This window comes from Anopheles nili, chromosome 2 (assembly GCF_943737925.1).
Source record: "Anopheles nili chromosome 2, idAnoNiliSN_F5_01, whole genome shotgun sequence".
Taxonomy (NCBI): domain Eukaryota; kingdom Metazoa; phylum Arthropoda; class Insecta; order Diptera; family Culicidae; genus Anopheles; species Anopheles nili.
Genome location: NC_071291.1, coordinates 43,679,596 through 43,693,248, shown reverse-complemented (window position 1 = coordinate 43,693,248; position 13,653 = coordinate 43,679,596). Strand labels below are relative to the sequence as shown.

At 48.1% G+C, this 13,653-nt stretch overlaps 1 protein-coding gene across 1 annotated transcript; it reads left to right on the top strand.

Moving 5' to 3' along the window:
* The first annotated feature begins 200 nt into the window (after nucleotides 1-200).
* Nucleotides 201-1,478, top strand: LOC128730415 (uncharacterized). The gene is made up of 2 exons (XM_053823463.1): nucleotides 201-984; nucleotides 1,051-1,478. Exons 1-2 carry the CDS (start codon nucleotides 201-203, stop codon nucleotides 1,254-1,256), a joined length of 990 nt encoding a protein of 329 aa, XP_053679438.1. The 3' UTR covers nucleotides 1,257-1,478.
* The last annotated feature ends 12,175 nt before the right edge of the window (nucleotides 1,479-13,653 follow it).

Here is a 13,653-nt window from a genome sequence, read left to right as displayed (position 1 = left end):
GACAATCGTCATCAGGCCCAGGGCCACTTCCGCGGGTTTCCATCCATCCGGCGACTGCATCACGGCCTCATGCCGGCTCAGAATCGCGCTCAATTGGGTGGAATTATTCAATCCCGCCAGTGCCGTCGGCCACTTGGTCCGAGGAGAGGCACGTATAAAAACGGTCCCAGCGCCACCCGGGCGCGGTTACTAACGGTGAGATGTCCATCCGTGCTGGACGGACGCGCGTGATGGCTACATTGCGAGTGTTCCTGACAGTGGCCCCGATCGTGGTGATCCTTGCGATCACGCCGACTGCAACCGGCCACCAGTGTTACTGTGGTGTGCGGCAGGCCCAGAACGAATCAATCTACCCGGACGTACCGATCGAACCGGGTGAGTGGCCCTGGCATACGCTCATCTATTTTTGGGCCGGTTCACGGCTTGATCCACCGGCAAAAATCTGCGAAGGTGCGCTCATCGATGAGCGGTTCGTGTTGGCTGCAGCTCACTGTCTGACGGTGCGAGGTTCCGGCGATCTTCTGCCCTCGGATCAGCTCGTAGTGCACGTTGGTGCTGTGTCGGTGCAACAGGATCACGAGCGATCACGCCGCTTTCAGGTGCGCAATGTCACGGTCGAAGATGAGTCGGATCTAGCGTTGATCGAGCTGGTTCTACCACGTGCACCGGAACCGATCCGGATTATGCCAGATTCGGGCTCGGCCAGTGATGAAACGAGTGGTGATGGACCGGCTATGGATGTAGATCCGAGTCCGGTCTCGGTTGGAGGTTGGAAACCGACGCCTGTTTGTCTTGTGGATGCGCTTGATTTAACAACGCTTTATGGTACGGAGATGTACATCCTGAATCAGAGTCAACGCAACCGGCTCGGTGGGTACGAACCGGTGCGATTGTTGCTGAGTGAGTATCTCCTTTGTTCCGGATCGACACTTGCCATGAAGCTGCGATCTATCAATGGTACAACCGTGTCCTTTACCATCAACGGTAAGTGATCGAGAAGACCATCGCCTGATGTCAGGAATGCCTCATTTCTGATACATTCCCTTGCAGATCTCAACCTTCCGAGTCACGACCGGGGTACGGCACTCTACTTCCGGCATCAGGGCACGTGGGCCTTGCTTGGGTTCACTGTGTCCCGAGCCAATCGCCAGTGGACGCCCGGATCCGTCTGCCTACCAAACGACATCATTACGTTCGATTGTCTTTATCCCGCGCTCGACTGGGTGATGGAAAACTTCGCCGACACCAACAGCTAGGGAGCGTTACCGGACGTGGTTGAGGAAAACCCGAGCAGCGGAAAGGCACCTCCTATTGTATGTGTGTCCGGGTGTGTATGTGTATGTGTGTGTGAGTGCGTGTGCTTGTTGCTCTCCTTTTTGGAGCTCCCCCTTTTCCGTCACAGGCCGTGCAATTTTTCTGTACGGCTCACCCGGGTGAGACAATAAATAGCCATTGTGTCCGTGTACCGGCCGGAGGGAGTTGGGGTGTTCCTTTTTTTTTTTGGTTTTGTTTTGTTACTTCTCTAGGGTTGTGCCAAATTCCCTGACTTCCGACTTTCCGATCAGCGGCCGTCTGGGCCGTCCGGGAACGTTTGACCCGATGCCGAGAGCAGCCAGCGGAAATGCAAATTTCTCTTTCAATTAATCGACCATCCGGCCGTTTCTCGTGAGGCCACTTGAGCACAATCCGGGTTGGGTTGTCTTTCTTTCGTCTTTTTTGTATTCTTTGTTCAAGCCTAGACTCGTGGTGTCATTGAAGAGGTCTGTAGCGATCCGATCGCTTAATAAGACCGACTATAGGGCGAGAAAGTAACAATCGCGAAAGCATCGTTTACTCCGACTCGTTCGGTTGAAGGAAGTAAACCGTATCGTTAGTGTGGCGGTTTCACCGTTTTGCAACAGAATCGTACCCATTCTGGGTGATGATGATGCTTTACAACATTATTTTGTTGTATAATTGTATAAAAATTGTATAAGTAAAGTTGACAGAGTGTAGAACAAATTTTCTCACATGATCAAGATCCTTCGGGTGTATGATCATCAACTAACTAATCGCAACTACACATGATAAGCGAACAAAAAAAAAACGCCCCCCAGCAGTAAACCACAAATGGGCGTCAAGAAACAGTCGACATACGGAAGGGCGGATTTTGCTTCCGCTCACTGTTTCCGCTAACCAAACAAAAAAAACATGTGCCTTGTGTGCGCAAACATTCTAACCCTCCACCGGATATGGTGGACCTTCCGAAGATCGCAAAATTTACGAAAGAAAAACCCACGCCCAAACGATATTTGGCAAACGATATTTGCCACCAACTCCGGTTCGCATGAGAACGCAGAACGGTGTGCAACCGAGATAAGGAGCGTACGATTGCAGCCGAAAAAAAAACACCCCCAAAACAAGCCCCTTGTCTTATCGTGCTCTAGAGCAAGTGCACGTATTTTATGGGCGCTAAAAGCATACACACACAAATCCTGGCCATTAGTTTGGGTTGCTTTCGTCAGAGCGATCACCAGCCGTAGTTATCGGTTCGCGTATCGAAGCAACACAACCGCCGACTAGATGTAAGTGATCGAACTTTGTTGGTCTTTTTTTTTCTCTGCTGTCTAAATGTTACATCAAAAAAAGAGCGAAAATAACAGCGGTACAAAAATGAACCGGCACACGAGCAACATCCGCGGGGCTTTCATTACGAACATCACAGTTTCATCGTTCTCTGTACCAGCTGTTGAATTCAGCCAGCCGTTACGTCTGCAATGACTCATCAGGCGGCTCTCGGCCCATATCATCTGTTTTGCTATCTACGTTGCCTTCCGTGTTTGCGCAAAATATGATTTTTGTTGTTTTTTTTTTTATCGTAGAGTAACAACCCCCAGAAACGCTTTCGCTAAGGTGCTGCCTCTAGCCCTTCTCGCAAATATACATATATGAATATGTACCTTCGAGATCTCGTAATGATGCAAAACTAAAGCTAAACACGTATAAAAATGAATGCCAATGCTCGGTGCTTCGAACCTTCGATGCAGACCAGAGAGAGAGAGAGAGAGAGAGGCGAACGCAAATAAACGCAGCTGTGAACGTGTTTCACTTCGATGCGCAGCAGATGCAGAAGCACCTTCTGAGCAAATGACTTGAAGGTAGCTGAACCACGCTGGTAGAATGCCATTGCCATTTTACCCTGAACGAGTGGGGTAAAGAAGACACCTCGCCTGGGTTCTTCTGCTCGGAATGGAGCTTTTCCGTGAGCCAGAACCCGTCATTAGGGGCAATTTTGTTGACGCGATACGGACAAAGAAAATCGTTCGTTTCGTCTTGGCAAAAAAAAAGCGGCAAACACCCGTTGCCCCGCTCAAAGCTTCCAATCTAATGATCATAATTAAATGCCAACGATAAAAAAAACTAAAGTGTCTCTGCTCCACAAAAACGAACTTCTATGTAATGTAAGAAAAGGATTGATATTCTACGAAGAAGCTGGAATTCGAGGGCAAAACATCCGGCTCCTTCCTGGAAGGGCGTGATGGGAAAAAGTCATCGTCGATTATGTATCATGAATCAACTATTCAAGAAAACCTCACTAAATATATCATCATAATTAGATATATAAAATAAGAAAATATCTTATGAACACGAGCTAATAATAATTTATCATTGCTTTTCTATATTCTATATATTCCAGAAACATTTTTAGAGGAACGATGACCTTCTTACAGCAATCTTAAATACCCACCCAAAGTAGGACATTCCTCCGGTCTAGCGAAATCAACACCGAACCTCTGCGAATCATACCCGAAAAGGCAAGCGAATGAAAATTTCCCTTTTTCGGCTGTACCTTTTCGACATCGACCTTCGAGTTTCGAGCCGTTTCCATCAAGGGCAGGTAGGTTGCCCTTCGGAGAACGGAAGCTACCACATTCCACCGCCTTTTGCAAGCCAAACTCTTCGCTATCTCTCCGGTCAAGCCGAAAAAAACATACAACATGAGGATCAAAAGTTGCAAAGTTGTTCATCAGACCATTGCTGTTAGAACGAAGTTCTAAATTTATATTGCACATTTCCGGTCGCCAGGTAGCACGATGCGCTCTTCCGCACCGTTGCGAGTTGTGCAAAACTTACCATCAAAGCTCGATTCCTTCGGTTACTGCCCCAGACTTTACGCCTTCCGCACAATTTCGAGGGTTCGTCACTTATAGTCCGGTCGCTCGATGAAGTCCATTGAACGAGTTCAAACAAGAGGAACGATCTTGAAATCTTGCGATCACCTTGAACACTGAGCTAACTGAGCAGATTGTAACTAATTTCCTGTAAAATATCGTTCGGTTCGTCTAATCTAACTCTATCCTAAAACACCAACGGAAAAGGCAGCAAACAAGAACAAAAAATGAATAACTTTTCATATAAAAAAAACACTTTGATCGCGGCTCGCACCGCCGGAGCTTTTGCAGTCGTCGATCAAAACAACGCGCTGCTGTTGGGAAATGTCACCAACACCAGCACGCGCCGGGTGTGTTGTCTGTTTTACAACCGTGCAGTTAGGTTTACGATCGCTCGCGATCGCACTTTTGTCACCCTGAACGCGTACCGTGTGATGAGAGACAACACAAGAGACAGAGAACGAGAGAGAGAGAGAGAAAGAGAGAGCCAAAGCGTGAACGCACGTAAGGGGAGGGAAAAAAACATTTAAACAAGCGCGTACGACAAAACGGTAAAAAATGTTGCTGGATTAAAGCTCGCCTATCTCACTCAAACATCGATCGCAGGATAATCTTGCCAGCACAAAAACCCGCACACACAGCCACGCGCGCACGCACACTCGTCCGTGTGTGTATGGCCCGTACAGCGAGGTGGCGTTTCCCGTCGCGGGCACATACACACATACACCGGCAACCACGAAACCACCGTCGTGATCTTACGCGAGAGATCGATCGATCAGTCGATCGTGCGTTTTGCGTGTTTCTTTGTACTGCACGCGTCCTGCAACGCGATCACAACGACTCAAGCGGTCCGCGAAACGACCGCAGTGCAGTGCACGTGAAACGCATGATTCATGATCGAGCTTGGGCGCCACATAAACATCCCTTTCGAAATATGCGTCCCGATCGGTCGGTCGTCATTGAGAAACGGCACTCTCGAAATGTCATCAATGGGACAGGCAGCCTAAACCAGCAGCGTGTGGTCGTCGTTGTCGTCATAGTCACCAGTTGGCGAGTGGGGCAACAACACGGGAGAAAACGCACACTATCGCAGTGGGTTGAGGAGCCACACGCAACAACAACAACACAAACTTCACCGTCCGCTGGGGAATGCCCCGACACTCGACGCTTTTCCAGTGGGAATTGGAATTTTGCCTTCGATTGACCGACGAGCTTAGTTTTCTTTTCCACACAACCAAATCAAGCAAACGCTCGAGTTCCTTTGCCTCAAACGCCAGGAGGAGTACCAACAGAAATATGATTCACACTTTCGATTCACACCCAAACGCCCCGTAAGTCTTTGCGTAAGGACCCGCGTTGTGGCTTTGCACGTGTGCCACACTTTGCGACGAGCTGCAGAGGTTCGATTCGTTTTGGTCCCGACATCCATCCGAGTTTGCTAGGCAACCGCGCGAAGGTACGTGCCCTTAGAGAGAAGGGCGTACCAGCAACAAACACACAGCGTACGCACCCGCAAAACACTGAACAAGGTTGGAGACTCGGGCGCGCAACTAAAACGCCACGCAAACGTCCGTCTTTCTCGGCGGTGTGGTTTCGAATGGGAAGCTCGCGTTGAAGCAAGTGCACCGAATGTGTGCACCGCGCGCTGCCATCGAGAGAGGATGTACTTGCTTTTTTTGTGCCTTTTTCTGCCTTATGTTGCCACTGAGAGAGAGAGACGAGAAAACGCGTGCTGAAGCTCGAGGTCCGTTGGGCAGGTATGAAATGTTGATCGAACTTTGACTAATGCAAAGTGGCATAAGCTTTGAGGATCGTTTGATTATTTGAGCATCGAAATGTTCTCGACGTAGACAAATGATTGGAGGATGATTTATTCCATTGTTTGCTAAGCGCTTTTAACATATTTTCTATTGCTTACATTGTCTAAAGCCAAAAGGTATATTAATCGTAAAATAATGATAATATACCAATTTAAAAACGTAAAGTAAACCTAGCTATAAAAGCTTATTTAAGCTAAAATCCATCAGTAACTAAAAACCATAAAACGACCATTAACGACCCAAACTTTTTGTAACACTCAATATGCTCACCCAAGAGAGCGCCAATCCCATTTAAATGTTGTGCGTGCTTTTAGTGTTTCTCTCCGCGAAACAAAAAGAGAGAGAGAGAGCGGGCAAAGGAATGCATGAGCAGAGGGGAGTGCAGTGCAAGCTAAAGCGCCACATACACTGGCAACTTCACCTAGAAATCATTAGGCAATGCGTTGGAAGAGCATAAAAAGAAGTATATTTTTTGCCCGTGCTTTACTGTAGCGGAATTCGATTTTAGTATAATTGGACATTAAAGAAAGTTAAACTACACGTGTATTGGATTTAAGATACAGAAAATTCCCTATGTATAGTTTGTCTGCAACAGACCGAAGCCCAGGATACACTCATCATCCGTCATCGAAGATCGAATGGATTTGGTTCGGGAATTGCTAAGAAACGAATGAGGAGTAGAAAAAGAAAAGTTTCCCGTAAACATACGGCTGTTTGGGTCATACAACGCAACAAGTAGAGCCTCAAAAAATCCTCTTCATCATCGCCGAAAACGTACGATACCTCCGATGTAATTTTGCATCACCCACCGTGAGTTAGACATAGAATGAGTGCAGTTAAATTTGCCAGAATAACATTCCACACCACCTTCAACGGAATTAAAGAAAACCGCAATCCACGGCATTCCCATCGGATTCGCAACCATCGCGAAAGATCCAAGCTCTCTCGTAGGCACTCGTGCCGGTGGATTGCACTTATTAGCTCACTCATTAGCCACTTTCGATCGCCGACGAGGAGGCGCAACCGCAACAACACCAGCAACAGCAGCAGCAACAGCAGTAGCAGCGGTTTTCCATGTTTGCCTGCCCAGCGCCCAAAGAGTGTTGCTTCTCTCGCATTTCACCACCAATCCAGCGCCCGGGCGGGAGCTTTTTTTTCCCGCCCCCGGCCAAAATTCGTTTCACTTTTTCCCGCTTCGGTGCCCCCCAGGGGCAGGTGGAGGATGTTGGTGGACCGGCTCCGGAAGGTGCATCTTCGGACGAGCGCAGCTGACCCGATTAAACCCCACCCGGTCGGACGGAGCCAAAACTAATGCGCAAGCATTAAGCACACACAAGCCAGGTGCCAGGATGGTGAAAACGGGGGTAGGGAATTCGAGCCACGGGAAGGGAGCAGCACCGGCTTCGAAAGAAACGGTCAAACGTTAAGATAAACCAACCTCGAAGAGGGTTTGCGGACACATCGTGCGGAGGAAAAACCAACTAGAAGGAATTATGTTTCATTCATGACGTAAGTAAAAGTATGAGTTTTCACCGGTGGCCTGAGGGAGCGAAAATTCGGAACGAATTTGGAAAAGGAATGAGGCGAAAAAAAAAGCCACCTCCCTCTAACCGGAAAAGTTACGGCCCGCCCCAATAAGCTCGGCATCGGTAAAACAACACATCGACCGATGCGACCCCGATGGGGCGGCGAGTTTTAAAGTGGTTAAACATTAATTGTCTCCCGCACGGTGCCACCAAACCGGTGCAAAAGCGTTAGTCCGGATGCGTGTGTTGATCTACCGGATTGTCGCGATCCGGTGCTGCGGGTTACTTTCAACCCGACGCATCCGACCGGTCGCGGTGTGGTCAATAAAAAGCGCACTCGGGAAACGACACGCCACGTGGAATGCCACGTGGGGTTGGAATAGAAATTGGAGCCCCCCATTTGTCATCGCCAAATCCGGAATCCCCCTGATCTTCGGTTGATCAAACACCGATCGAAGGTAAAATGGATTGACTTTCCCCCGTTTATTGGCGTGTCGGTTGCGACCGAGCAACGTGTCGTGTGGCCGGGTTGCTTTTTTGGGCCCCAAATTTAATTGGAAAAGCTTCAAACATTTAACTCACAGCATGCGGTGCAATCGAAGCTGTGAAATTGCCACTATAAACACATAAATTCATCGCGATCGAACCCATGTTCGGTGATGGTCTCCTGGCGCATGCTTGTGCAAATGCAAATCGAGCGGCCGATGTCCGAGAAAAGAGAAAAAATAGCTTAATTTTATTTCCCCTGGATTGCTGAATCACTAAGCACTTGAATCGGGTTAAATTTAATTACGATTATTTCGTTGCATATGGCGAAATAAATTACAGCTGTCGTATTTATTGCACCATTAAATGGGCGCTCTTTTACTAGCCGAGCTTTTTTTTTTTGGTTCACTTTGAAACGAAAATCTTCAACGGTGTTTAGTGTTTCCCAGCCGGCTTATATTAGCATAATTTCTATTATATTATGTGCGACAAACATTAGCTCGCCGGTCGCCGGTCGCATCAAAATGCTCGTTTGTTGCGGTAAAACAAAATATCCGCTCACAAGCGTTTTTCCTCCAGCGTGCGGGGCGCTTTTTCATTTACACTCTTTCTTCCAAACATGTACACACAATTTAGAAAGGAAGAGAAAAGCGAAACCACACCACCAAACACCCAAGCGTACTCGGCTCGGAAGGACACGCCGCCGCTGGGACACGGGGCGCTTTCGAAGTGAAAAACTGAAAGCACCGCCTTTCGGTGAAGGAAGGAAACACCGAGGAAACGCCTTTGCCGAAGGTTTCGTTTTTGATTCGTTTTTCTTGGCGGGTTTCCCGCGCCTCACAACACATGTCCGGTTCGGAGATGATCGATTCCTTAACGCTCTATTTCTTTCCTGTCGAGCGGGGCTGTCGTTCCTCGCTAGCGTTCCTCGCATTTTCCTTTTTTCCTTTACCGATTAATTCGCTCTCGGACGCGTGCGCGCGCCAGTCCCCAGTGGGTGTTTTATGCCGCTGTTGGTTTCAATTTCGAATGATTAGAAAATGTGCAAGCGTATGTTAGCGTGGTTGAACAAGACTTGGACTTCGCCAGAGTCATTTTCATGGTTAATCTTATCGCGCATCGCATGGTTTTCAAGACATTCTACCTCGATCTAGTCAGCCAGATACTCCGGCCAAGGTGTTGAGAGAATAATTGAGGAAAATTTGACATATTACTAAAATGAGCTCGCTTGAGAGCGAGATGAAGAAGTAAAAAAACACGGAATTTTTGGATGCCGGGAAAATCTCAACACAACGCGTGGGGCGTGATGGCTGCAAAAATCCCGTTACAAGTGAAAATTGATTCACCCAACCGAAGCGCACATGTCGAACGCGGACGCAAGCGAGGAAAAAGGGGCAAGATCGAACGAGATAAAGCTCGCGCGAGATCGCGAAATGATTTAAAGGCAGTCCGGCTGGACCGAGACCTCGTGGTGTAGTGGGTAGCGGGGAAGCGAGGAAAAACACACCCACCGCGCTCCCAAATCCACAGCGAGCGAGTGAAAAGGGCCTTGTTCCTGGGTGGAAAATAACGTAAAATTCTTTTGCGTGTTCGCGTGCGGATGCTGCGAATTGAAGCGCGAATTGCAAGCTAGAAATCCAAAACAACGAAACGTGTGTGTGTGTCTGTTGAGGATGAGTGGAAGGGCAAAGAAGCGGGTAAATGCTGGGTTGTGGAGAATAACATACGATGAGTGTTTGTAAAATTTAGAGAGCTCCAAAACAAGTCCCTTGCTGAAAGACGTGCAGGCTCGTAAAAGCTCGTCGAGATGTTTATGGCACTTTCCCATTTTGCGCATATTACAGAGCGCACACTGGATAGGAACGAATAGATACTCAAATCCCAAAGTCTATTGAATATATAGTAAATAATCAACTGATGGAGTTGAAAATTATAATTTAAAAATAATGCTGTCGGCTTTGCTAATAATTTATTATCAAAAGGACAGGACTGAGCCTAACAAAATATCATAATACAGGCGATTTACATATTTTATGACAATGTTATATGAAACATACAAACACGACAAGGGTGTTTCACTCGATAAATTGTTTTCCGTGATTACGGACTCTAATGGATTGTTTAATTAACACATTTTACGTCATTACAACTAATACTGACTGAGACGATCGCTTCATGAGGTGTTTCCTCAAGTTTGGCAGTAATAATAAATGGTTTGCATGATGCATAACAACTGAACCCAACAGCATAAAAAGACAGAAAATCATCAATGAGTACATTTGAAACGCAATGCAGCTCATCGCGTGCAAGGCCGTGATGATGGCGAATGTAAACGTTCGAAAATACATTTACTTGAACGACAAAATCCGCCCAGGTAGGCTTAAACTTTAAGGAGTTGACCCAACCATTGTGGGAGAACAAAAAGCTAAGATCCCTCGTTACAATCCAACATGTGATTTAAACCAATATTCATCACCCTGCATCTCAATGTGTCCTTTAAAAAAACAACCTAAAAGACGAAACAATCCAAAAGACGAATCCACCAAATTGCGCAGCCTCAAGCATGTTGTCTCGAAACACCAACACCATAAATTGTATCACCCAAACGGCAACCGTACCAAGGCGAGCAATGCAACGATTTGCATCAACGCCAAGCGCCAACAGGCCGCTTTTCTTTGTCTGTCCTTTCGATCTCTCGCCATCCCCATCCATGACGAAACCCACCCCATCGATGTCACCATCGGGAGCCAAATTTATCCCTCCCACTCCACACAAACACACGTCGGCAGCATAAAGCACAAATGATCACTCTTTCGATCGATCAATCTATTTTCCTTCACTCCGTTTGTCTGCGGATCGCGCGACGGCATACCGACTCCTGTTCGGTTCGTCTGCAATACTTTAATAACCTTCTTTCCCAAGTAGCGCAATGTGTGCTTCGGTGGGAAAAGAGCCAAAATTCCACCGTCGGTAGCGCGAGAAGATCGCAAGCATGGAACAGTTATTCACACCAACCGATGGAGCACGATGAAAATATATGCACAAACAAAATTGGAACCATCTTCGCGAGCAAAGCTTGAGCTTTCGCTTCGCACGCGGCCGCCGGTTGCCGGTTCCTAGTGAGCTTCACCCCGGGAGTGTCAGAGCTTTAAAAGCAAATTAAAAGCAAATTCGAACATAACACACCACCGCCACTCGGCTGACATAAAATCATCGCTCGACCCGGATACCGCCGCACAAAGATTTCCATTTTCACCGCACCACCGGGCGCGCCGAATGTGCGCACTTCAATTTGCCCGCCGGCGACTTGCGCACGGTTATTGCGATCTTATTTAAAGAAGGCCGCAGCATCCATCACGGCGCCGTGGGAAGAGCGCGCGCGCGCGCAGGAAGCGCAAACACTCGGGGCCGGATGCTGTGCTCCTTTTTATTCGCTCCTTTTTGCTGCAGCGAGATAATTAAGGAGAGAAATTCGCTAAACGGCCACGTCCCGCGTGCCCCCGTTTGCGTTCCTTTTTGTGATTGCCCAAAAGCGCGTTCCGCAGGGCCGTGCGAGCAAGTGCTGTGAGTTGTTTCGTCGCCGACTGCAACGCCACAACAGGCGACGAACCCGAGAGGAACGATGGGATGCTTCCACGCGGTCGTTTCTGCATGTGTGTATGTGTGAATGGTTTACGCTTACGTTACCATGGTGAATTTTCATCTCAGACACCGTTGCCGGGTCACGAGCGAATGTGAGCGGGAATCGGGGGCGCGCAAGTTTGCCAAATTTGCCTACCGAAAATTGCCAACAAAAGAAGGAATCAAAATGGAGGGCCGTACCAGCTAACGAGCCGAGGTGGGGTGGAGGGCCGTTAGGTGATTATCGTCCCACTGCCGGATCGGAGGCGGCCTTTTCGCGGCTTGCCTTATGCTTTATGCATTAATCTTTTCCTTTCCTATTTTGGACGTCATTGTTTTATTGAATTTATATCGAGACGAAACACGGCACCCTCATTTCGGTTTCCTTTGCTCTTCAAAATCGAAAAACCTTCACCTGTGCTGTGTGCGCTTTTCGGGGGTCGAGTTTCTTTTTATCGCCTTTTTTTTGTCCTCTATTTCATGTTTCGTGGATGATCACGCTCGCAAGGAAGGATAAATTTGCTGGGTCGATCGAAAGCGTGAAATTTCGCTCAATAAAAGCAACTACCTTATTTACTTGTAGTGTTAATATTTATTTATTTTTTTTCATTTATTTGTATTATAGTGATTGATTCGTAACGATTTCATTCAATGTTTCCCATCGGAGGGGCGTTTTGGCTGCTTTATTTCACCCGGCGGTTTGCATCGATGCACAGGAACGCCGGGCGAAGGAAACTCCGAACCGTGGGCTCGCTCCCTTTCGTTAACGGCCCCGGCAATAGCCCAATTGAAGCGTATCGGGTGAAAAGGTAGCAGCATAATTTGACCATTCGTTCGCATCTTTCGCCACAGCTCACGAGAGGAAGCTACAGGTCCTTGGCAGCGCACGGAGGGCAATCGATTTTCCTTCGTTTTCCCTCTGTCGATGTAACGCCAATTAATAAATTCGTCGACCATCGCAGGGCCTCGCGCGAAGGGCGCGATTTTACAACAACAAAAAAAGAGAGCGAAAGAGAGAACGTGTGAGAAATGTGTGTATTTGACCAGCGCGGAAGGGGCAGATAAAATTGCGCCAGCACCTACGAGATGCATTCCGGAATGCAGTGCGTGGCATGCGAGAAAGCGCACGCTCGATCAGGGCTGCTGCGTTGAAATCCGATTAGAAACCGTGTCCCGTGGATTCGGTGCATCTCTAATCGAGCGACACATGCGAGTAGTTGCCACGTGTACGTGGAAAGCGAGTGCATACCGTGAGCGATCTCAACCGACCGATTGGCGGAAAATCCATCCAAACGACGCGTCACGAGGGTCTGTAATTGTGAGACTAAAATGCAGCAGCACACATTAATCTGGTTTTCATTGGGGGGGTCAAGCTAGAAGCTGCTTTACTTTTGGCGTTTTAAAACGAATTTAGAACGAATATTGTCTCGCAGCAAAAGGAAAACTCCAAGACGAATGTTTTGAAAGAACTTTGCTAAACCGTCTCGGAGGTTTTCGTTAACAGGGACTCTGCATTTCCATCGCAATCCAGACTATCAATGAAATATATTCCCTTGCTTTGACAAGCCTGTCAAATACTGACACGCGAAGCATCAAATTTTGGTGGCCCGAAGAACACGAAGAACATGAAGCAAAGACCGCAAAGGACCGGTAGACCATCCAGCTGTGAGACGAACGTGTTGTTAGTGTGGACTTCAATCACCACTCAAGGAAAGCCCACTCTCAGCCTTGACCGGCACCATTTTTCGGTGCCAGACAGCTCTCGCACCGGGACCGTCAGGGGAAAGTTTTCCCATCCTCACGTCACTCCACGCCACACACTCGACCGGGGTTGCCAAGTAATGCGCCATCAGTGGCTCGAACTTTGCACTCCATCCGACCCAAAGCCCAATCGAACAGAAGGTCCAGGAACCAGGTGCGGAAGCGAAACCGAGGCACAAAATCGACAACCGATCGAGGCCATCGGAGGCGGGGCTCATCTTCCTCGGGGTCCGTTTTCCACCGCGCGATATGAACGTGGTCCATTTGGACGCGTGTACGCCGCGAATT